Genomic DNA, 9,666 nt, shown 5'->3' on the forward strand with positions numbered 1-9,666 from the left:
CAAAACAAAACAAACTAAACCCCTCTGAAATGTGTCCTGATTTCCCCTCTCATTTATTTAGAGGTTGGATTTAAGGGGGAAAAAATGGGCCCCACGTTCTCCAGTCCAATGTTGGAGTGGATGTAGTTCATCTTTCTGACCACCCGGGATCAGCATTGAGTCGCTCTCTGAGTCCAGCGTTGTTTCTAGGCGCCCTCTCCAAGCAAATCTGGGAACTCTTCAGAAAGAGGGTAAAAGGACCTTGACCGTGTCACCTGAAGATTTTTGTTTCAAACCAGGGGCCCTGATTTGATTTCACCAGCCCTATTTTTCTTCTCGGATAGACACCTCCAGTCCTCCTCTCTCGGTTGGTGTTTTCTGGTTCTCTGTAGCAGGCCATTTTAGTCTTTAGGAAATAAATCTGCTGACAGTGTAAGCATCTGGGCAGTTTGATTCATCCACGGGTCCTTTCTTTCTTTCTTTCTTTCTTTGGTTTTTGGGCCACACCCGTTTGATGCTCAGGGGTTACTCCTGGCTATGCGCTCAGAAATCGACCCTGGCTTGGGGGGACCATATGGGACACCGGGGGATGGAACCGAGGTCCATCCTACGCTAGCGCTTGCAAGGCAGACACCTTACCTCTAGCGCCACCTTCCCGGCCCCCCATGGGTCCTTTCTAATGCCACCCAAATGCACCTCAGGCTCCAAGGAAGAATAATGGGAATGGAGATGGAGGATGGTGTTTTCTCATTGGAAGTGTTGGGACTGGCTAACTCTCTTCCCAGACTCCCTACAGTAAAGACTAGGGGGTTGGGGGACAAGAGCAAAGTGAATTAGGACTGTGAGGGTCTCTCTGTGTTGGGTAGCACCAAGGATAAGATCACTGAACAGTCTGTAGAGAACTGAACTTGGCTGTCATTGGAAAAGGGGGTGAGCTAAGATGTGAGGCAGGACTTCCCTCAAAACATGGGCTTAACGGAAGATACTGGAACAAACCAAGTGAGCTTTCTTCTCTGCTCTGGAAGAACCCCAGATCTTTGGGGCCACTTCTTCAGGGCAGGCAGGATGAAACCACTCACCTGGGAAAAATCAGGAAGGATGGAGACTTGTTTCTGTTTGCTTGTTTTTGGGCCACATTTTTGCCTTTTGTGCTCAGCACTTACTCCTGATTCTTTGCCTAGGGATCACTCCTGGTAGGACTTGGGGGGCCCTATCAGGGGGTTGATCCCAGGTCAGTTGCATGCAAAGCAAGTGCCTTCTCCACTACACTATCACTCTGGTATTCTGGATCCTTTGTTTTGTTTTTGTTTTTGTTTTGATGCTTGTGATTGAAATTATGGCTTCACAAATGCAAAGCATGAGCTTTACTGCTGACCTCCACCCTACAGAACTGCAGGTGGGTAGTTCTGAAATGTTTGTGTATTTGTGTATTTGTGTTCAGGCCACACCTGGTCATGGTTCCTCCTGCCTCTGCACTCAGGAATTTCCCGCTGGCTATGCTCGGGGACCCTCTGGGATACCAGGAATAGAACCCATGTTGACTGCATGCATGCAAGGCACATGCCCTACCTACTGTATTACCATTCTGTACTACTCAATATACTGGTTATAAGCTATTCAGTCCCAATGTATGCCTATGGACTTGATTTCGCTTCCCTCTTCCCTCCCTCCCCACCCCTGTCGTTTGAGCTCTATTCCCAACATCCTCACGGATTCCAGGAACAGTTGTGTGAGTACGAACAGATGACTTGTTTTGTTTTGTTTTTGTTTTTTGGGTCATACCGGGCATTGCTCAAGAGTTCCTCCTGGCTTTACGCTCAGAAATCGCTCCTGGCAGACTCGGGGGACCGTATGGGATGCCGGGATTCGAACCACAGTCCTTCTGCCTGCAAGGCAAATGTACAACCTCCATGCTATCTCTCTGGCCTAAAGGGGTGCAAGGCAAAGCAGAGTGGCCGGATGGATGGCTACCCACCAAAGGGTAGGTGACCGACCCTACTTACTCAGCTTGGTCTATGACTCTGCCTCTTACACTCAAAAGGTGAGAGCCTTCGAGATAGTCCAGCCAAAATCCTGACGCCTAGGTGAGGAAACCCAAGTCTCCTTGAGGGGGAAAGCACTTGCCCAAGGTCACCCAGTCAGAGACCCAGAGATCAGCTTTCCAGTAGGGGGTGAGGGTGCGAGTGGACAGAATCCACTGCTTCGGATCTCCCTGGAGCCAGAAGACTTGTCCCAATGTCCTCCCCTGTGCCCTCTGATCTGACCATCCTTGTTCTGGGGGGTCCTTTCCATTCCCAGAGGCCCAAACCCCTATCCCATGGGGGGGGGTGTCTCAACTCTGTCTCCTGCATGAACTCTTTAGCACCCCACTGGGGTCTCCCTCCCAAGGCTTGGATTTCATGCTTGGGTGCAAAGATGGGGTGCTAGGCCCCTCCAAGTGTGCAAAAAGAAAAGGGCACCATCAGCCCAGGGGGCAGCTGGGACCCAGGCAGGGCTGCCAGGGTGGGGGTCCCTGTTGCTTCTCCCGCCTGGGGGGTGGCGTTGGCTCTTGGGGAGGCGGAGTTTGGGGGTGCCCGGGGCGGGGCCGCTGCGCTGGGAGGACCAAGGGGGGGTGCTCGCCGGCTCCAGCAGCTCAGACAAAAGGCGGCGGCGGCGGGAGCGGGTGGGAGGCGGAGCGGCGCCGGGAGGGCCTCAAGGTGACACCCGGCCCGGCCCCCCCAGAACCCGGCCCCCCAAGCCCGCCCGCCCCACCCCGCGCCCCCAGACCCTCCAGGCCCCCCTGGGCTCCCCGGCGCGGCGAGGGAAGGGCCCCTCGCAGGATGCCCCCGGCCCCCGGCAGCCCCCCGGGAGGCCCAGAGCTCGACGTCGCACCCCGACTTGGCCATGTCCCCCCCGGGCTCGGCCGCGGGCGAGGGCGCAGGAGGCGGCGGAGGCGGCGGTGGCGGCGGCCCGGGGGTCCCCGAGGAGCCCACGGTGACGGACGACGGGCCGGCCCGAGAGGAGGTGAGAGTTGGGGGCCCCCCCGGGCCGTGACACCCCACCCCGCCCCATGACAGCCCCGGCCGCGCGGCCCCCCAGGCCGTTCCGCCGCAGCGCAGGCCCGCGCCGCAGTCCCCAGCCCAGCCCGACCTGTCCTGTCCTCGCTGGCAGGTCTGTTTTGGGGGGGCCCCAGCCTCGGAGGGGTCGGGGTCGACTCTCCAGGACCCCCCCCAGGCAGGTGGGGTGGGCCTGGTTGTTTGGAACCCCACCCAGACATTCCAGGGGGGCACCAGACACCCCACCCCTCAAGGCCAGGAAGGGAGACTGAGGCACATTGGCATCGCCTTCTCTCTGTCTGGGTTGGCATTGGAGTTTGGGGGGGGGTCCTGAGAAGGTCAAGTGTGCACAGAGGCCACCCTCCCTGCCCCGGGAGCTCCTCTTTACCCACTCCCCAAATTTTTGCACCTTCTTTCCTCCCCTTGAGCCCCAGAACAGTATAGTTTGGGGGCCTCGGAGAGATCAATACCCAAAGGTAAAAAGGTGCTTGCTTACCTTGCATACAGGCCACCTTGGGTTCCATCCCCAGCATCATCTATGGTGTGGGCTGACCCCTCTTCCCACTCAGTGCACCCCCCCGGGCTGTTGCCCCCAAATACAAAAACCAGGATAGTGTACGTAAGGAAGTTACAGCACAAACACAACACATCCCCCACACCCCCAAATTGCATGCACCTGTCTATAGCCTCACACTCCATGGACAGGAGCACAGAGGGAGGAATGACTACAAGGTGAGGCCTTTTCAGATAGGTTCCCTCCAATGAGCCCAAGAGGTGCATTCTGCACCCTCTTGTCCGAGGACAAGACATCTGAAAGGAGTGCGGACCCCAGTTGTTGCTGCTCGTTCTTTCGTTCTTTGCCCGCCAGATCTGTGCTTGCAGATTTTCTCATCCTCTGATTTCACATCAGCTCCTGGGTCAGGCACTCCTTCCTGTGTCCCTCGTCCCCTCCTTTTCTCCTTTCCTCCCCTGCTGACCTCCAGGTTGGACCTGGGGAACTGAGGAAATAAGAAAGGGGACTTATTAGGAGGCGGTGCCCAAGGTTTCAGAAAGCTAGACAGAGAGGTGGAGTGGAAAGAGCAGGCCACCCCCCAGAACCCCAACTCCAGACTCACTCAATTTAAGTAGCTGCTGGAGCAAACGCCGGGGAGGACACCTGGGCCACCAAGAGAACTAGGCTCTGCCCTCGGAGCACCCACTCAAGTGAGGGAACCAGACATGTAAACAACTCATGGAGCGATTGTGGGACAGAGCACAGCAGATGCTGTAACAGGCCCCCGGAGAGCACCACAAATCATTTTGTCTTGACAAATGGCTGGAACGGAAACAGCTTCCTGCCTCTTCTGGTCCCTCATGTGTCCCCAGCTCCTCTCCAAGCCAGGCCTCTCCTCTGCCCTTCCCGCTAGCTCCTTCTGCTTAGGAACACCAGGATGGTGGGGTGCGGGAGGGAACGCTCACGGGGCTGGGAATTCAGGGTGTGGAGGGAATGAGAGAGACTTGAGGTAGCTGCCTGTGAGGGATAGAGGTGGATGGGTCAAAGGGAAGTGGCAATTTTCTAGCACTTAGGACTGAAAGAACCTGGAGGAAGAAAGGATCTCCCCAAAGTGGGCAGGTGGTGCCGGAGCCCCCTACCCCCACTTTCTGGACTGCCTGGAGGGGGTGGGAGCTGGGACCTGCCTTGGCTGATGCCTGTCTGTCTGTCCTCCCTCTCTCCCTCATCCGTACCTCTCCTGTTTCATGGTTGTCTGTCTTTGGACTCTGGATGTCATACTGTCCATCTCTGTCATTTTTTTTTGGTCACCGGGTCTTTCTTCTGCTCCATCTCTGGTTCCGGCTTTATCTCCCTGCCTCTTGGGGAACTTCTCTCTCTGTCTCTCTCTTTCTCTGTCTCTCTCTGTCTCTCTGTCTCTCTCTCACTCTCTCTGTCTCTGTCTCTCGCTCTGTCTCTGTCTCTTGCTGTCTCTCTCTTTCTCTCTCTCTCTTTTTCCCTCTCCTCCTCTCTCTCTGTCTCTCTGCCTCTGTCTCTGTCTCTGTCTGTCTCTCCACTTTCTCATATTGGCCTTCCACGATTCCCTTCCCTTGTCCCCATCACTGTGTGATTGATCATTGACTCTCCGCTTCCCTGCTTCTCTCTGCTGGCCATCCCTGACACTGGCCTCTGGCCTCCCCTCCCTACCATCGTCTCTGCCGCCTTTGGCTCCTGCCACTCCTCCCTCGCCACTCCTCTCGAACCCTCTCCCACCCCTCCCGAGCAGCAGCGGCCCATCCAGCCCTCTTTCACCAAGTCCCTCTGCCGTGAGTCCCACTGGAAGTGCCTGCTGCTCTCGCTGCTCATGTACGGCTGCCTGGGGGCCGTGGCGTGGTGCCACGTCACGACAGTGACCCGCCTCACCTTCAGCAGCGCCTACCAGGGCAACAGCCTCATGTATCACGACAGCCCCTGCTCCAACGGCTACGTCTACATCCCTTTGGCTTTCCTGCTCATGCTGTACGCCGTCTACCTGGTGGAGTGTTGGCACTGCCAAGCCCGCCATGAGCTGCAGCATCGAGTGGACGTGAACAGCGTGCGGGAGCGTGTGGGGCGGATGCAGCAAGCCACCCCCTGCATCTGGTGGAAGGCCATCAGCTACCACTACGTCCGGCGCACCCGCCAGGTCACGAGGTATCGCAATGGAGACGCCTACACCACCACCCAGGTGAGAGGCAGGAGGGGGAGCACAGGCCAGTCCAGTGGGGAGGGGGTAACAGGCAGGGTCCTCCCCAGTCCCACAGGCTGCAGTGAAGGCCAGTGGGTAGTGAGTGCCATAGGATGGCAGCTTACTAACAGCCAGAACTAGTAGCCAGATTGGAGCCTCAGTCCTTGACTCATCTTCAGACTTTTATTTAACCCTCAGAAGCCCTTGGAGGTAGAGAATTTTATCCCCTTTTTGGAGGCGTGGAGAGTTGCTAAGTGAAGTTGCCGGGAGTTGAGCAGTAAGCACGTGGTGGAGCTGGGTTTTGAACCCCGACAACTGGGCTCTAGGTTAGTGTTTAGTGGTTTGCAGTTGGCTTCACGTGCGCAGCCTCACAATATAATCTCACCTCTCTAGTGAAGTGGCCACAGGTAAGGAGATCTGAGCTCAGGGACTTGCCCCAGGTATGCCATTTCTTAGCAAGAGTACCAGCACCAAAGTTAAGTGGCTGACCTTGAAGTCCAAGGGACCCAGAGGTGGAGGCTCAGCTTGTAAAAAGACAGAGGAAGGTGTGGGAGATCCCATGGAAGGTTGAGGCTGATGTCTTTCTGAATGGCCTTTCCTGAACTTCTCAGCGTTAGACTTACTTGGGAGCCCTAGGGGAGGTGGTGTGGGGTATTTTCAGCATGAGGGTGACCTCTGGCACAGTATAGGACCGGCAAGCAGAAACCTGGGGCCAGTGGGAATCGGTGGAAGGCTGGGTGCTGACTAAAGTCGAATGAGGGAGTTCAGAGATGAAAAGGAGGCCCATTTAGAAACACTTGGAAAGTGTGGGTGGAAACACAGGCCACTAGTCAGGATGAAGGGGAGGCATGGAAGAAACAGCAAAGGGGCCACAGAAAAAGCTCATGGTAGCGCCTGGCTCTGTCCACGCAGAGTTTAAACAAGTGTAGCCAACGTGTAGGGAGGAATTCTTGGCCTGTCTGCACCTCTAAATCCTGATGGGCGCTGCTGGTCTCAGGTTTCCCCCCCTGTAAACCAGATGAGAGGTCGCTGCTAGGCGTCTGCTGTCTGGCTGGCTTGCTAGGCCAGGCCGGCACGGGCCTAGGGTTCGTTCGGGCCTAGGTAGCCAACGGCACACAGTCAGAAGCGACTCCTGCTGCCTTCCCCGGCCGTCGCAGGTCTATCATGAGCGGGTCAACACGCATGTAGCCGAGGCTGAGTTCGACTACGCGCGCTGCGGTGTCCGCGACGTGTCCAAGACCCTGGTGGGCCTGGAGGGCGCCCCGGCCACGCGTTTGCGCTTCACCAAGTGCTTCAGCTTCGCCAGCGTGGAGGCTGAGAATGCCTACCTGTGCCAACGGGCCCGCTTCTTCGCCGAGAACGAAGGCCTGGATGACTACATGGAGGCACGAGAGGGCATGCACCTCAAGAACGTGGACTTCCGCGAGTTCATGGTGGCCTTCCCTGACCCGGCCCGTCCACCCTGGTATGCCTGCTCATCGGCCTTCTGGGCCGCAGCCCTGCTCACCCTGTCATGGCCACTGCGGGTGCTGGCAGAATATCGCACGGCCTATGCACACTACCATGTGGAGAAGCTCTTCGGCCTCGAGGGGCCCGGCTCGGCCAGCAGCGTGGGTGGCCTGAGCTCCCCCAGCGATGAGCCTTTGCCCCCACTGGCCCTCACACATCGCCTGCCCCGGGTCAACACGGTGGACAGCACAGAACTCGAGTGGCACATTCGTTCCAACCAGCAGCTGGTGCCCAGTTACTCAGAGGCCGTGCTCATGGACCTTGCCGGGCTGGGCGCACGCTGTGCAGGGGGCTACGTGCCCACCAGCCGCTACGGTGGGGTGGGTGGCCCGGGTGCAGCAGGAGTGAGCCCCCTGAGACGCAGCTGTGAGCACTGTCAGCGAGCGGCCAGCAGCTCTTCCATCTTCTCCCGCAGTGCTCTGAGCATCTGTGCCAGCCCTCGTGCCGGCCCGGGCCCAGGTTCAGGGCCAGGCCTAGGCCTCGGGTGTACGGGCAGTCGCTTCTCCCTCGGCCGGCTCTACGGTTCCAGGCGCAGCTGCCTGTGGCGCAGTCGGAGTGGCAGTGTCAATGAAGCCAGCTGTCCCACGGAGCAGACGCGCCTGTCCAGCCAGGCCAGCATGGGCGATGATGATGACGACGACGAAGACGAGGACGAGGAGGTGGCCGGGCCGCCACCGCCCTACCACGACGCCCTGTATTTCCCCGTCCTCATTGTGCACCGGCAGGAGGGATGTCTGGGCCACAGCCACCGGCCGCTGCACCGCCACGGCTCCTGCGTCGAGACCTCACTGTGACTGCCATACTCCCTCCCCGGTTCGAGTCCCACCGTGTCCCTCCCATGCTGCCGCCTGCCTGTCCGCCCGGCTGTGCTCCCTGCTTGGAGCAGGGGGAGTCGTGTGGGGACTGGGCCTCGGGTGTCCCTTGGGGTGGACATCCCAGCTTCCCTGTACATAGACCGATGGGTGGGAGCTTCCTAGAAGGCCACCCCAGCTGGGGGTCTCTGTGTCCCCCCGCTGCCCCCAGGGGCCGCCTCTGCTCCCTAACACGCACACGAAATTTCCCATCCAGCCTTCCAATCGATCTACTACTGACTGTTAACGTGGCGGCGACTGGGCTGTGGGGACCTCCGTGGGCAGCCAGGCACCCACCTTTCTGTGAATGTGGGCCGTGGTTTGACAGCGTCTGTTTCCCTAGGTCCGAGGCCTCCCACAGCCCGGTGTCAGCCCCAGGGCCTTCCTTGCTCTCCTCTCCTACGGCCCAGATGGGGCTTCCTTTTGTGCCCCTCCCTTGGCTGCTGTTTATCTCCCCAGACACCCCACCACTACTACCACCACCCCCTGGTCCTGCAGGCACTGTGTTCACTGCACACTTACTGTTCCCTCTCCTCGCCTGGCATCTTGGCTCTGCAGATTTGCAGCCAGGGCAGAGGAGAGAGGCAAACAGTGGAGGGTGGGGAGGGGCAGTGTATCTCAGTCCTTTCTCTAAAGAGCCCCTCTGTCCCCCCTCCTGGACCCACCAGGTCTCTTCGACTGGGAGGGGACTCTCTCCAGAAATTGAGACACCCCCCCACCCTAGGCCCAGGGGGATTGGGGTGATGAGTAGCTGATAGTTCTGAGGAAGGCTGAAGCCTGCGGGAGTGGAAAAGAGTAGTGCAGGGTAAAGTGAAAGGGCTTCCAAAAGTTGGGGGATCTGGGGTTGCCCTTTGTCTCTCTGAAACTTGGGAAGAGCACAGAGATAAGGACTGTGCTGTCCCAGCTGGGAAAACCCTCATTTACGAGGATAGCAGCGGAGAGGGGGGTTCTCTCAGTCTTACCCGGGTACATACCCCTGTCTTTCCTCATGCTTCCCAGAGGCCTAAACCTTGCTGTGTTCCCTAAGGGTCTTCAAAAGGGCCTTCAGGCCTCCCCAATCTCCAACCTCCTGGACTGTTCCTCCTGGGTCCTCCTCTCTCTCCACACTCCTCCGCAGTGTGCTTTGGTGTGCATGTCTGTGAACAACCCCTTTTCCTCAGCTCCCCTGGCTGCAGGCCCCCTCACCCCCTCACCCCAGCAGAGTTAGCTAGCACCGGGGTGGAGCCAATTCCAGCTGGAGAGGCTAGACCCTGAGTTAAGGGCACCGCTCCCCATGCTTCTCACTGGGCCCCTGGGCCTCCACCTATGCAACATCCCTGGACCCCCTTCCCCTGGCCTCTCTTCCAGAGGGGACATGGAAGGTACAGCTGGTGAGGGACACTCAGCCCCCATGGCCCTCCCAGCCTTGAGCTTTACTTCCGTGGAGATGGATGGGATGAAAGGAAGGGAGAGGTGGCCCTGGCCACAGAAGGGGCGGTGTGAGCCGCAGGAAATAATTTCCCATTGGGTTTTTCTGGGCTGCAGCGCCCAACCTGCTGCTTAGCATTGAACCTGTCTGTCTCTGTGTCCCTGGCAGTCAGAGCACCCCCCTTTCCT

General features: G+C 58.3%; 1 protein-coding gene across 1 annotated transcript; it reads left to right on the forward strand.

Annotated features, from left to right (window-relative positions):
• The first annotated feature begins 2,780 nt into the window (after positions 1-2,780).
• On the forward strand, positions 2,781-8,557 carry TMEM151B (transmembrane protein 151B). The gene is made up of 3 exons (XM_049765494.1): positions 2,781-2,982; positions 5,270-5,710; positions 6,868-8,557. Exons 1-3 carry the CDS (start codon positions 2,863-2,865, stop codon positions 8,011-8,013), a joined length of 1,707 nt encoding a protein of 568 aa, XP_049621451.1. The 5' UTR covers positions 2,781-2,862; the 3' UTR covers positions 8,014-8,557.
• Positions 8,558-9,666: the final 1,109 nt, after the last annotated feature.

Source organism: Suncus etruscus, chromosome 18, assembly GCF_024139225.1.
Source record: "Suncus etruscus isolate mSunEtr1 chromosome 18, mSunEtr1.pri.cur, whole genome shotgun sequence".
In the NCBI taxonomy this organism is placed as follows: domain Eukaryota; kingdom Metazoa; phylum Chordata; class Mammalia; order Eulipotyphla; family Soricidae; genus Suncus; species Suncus etruscus.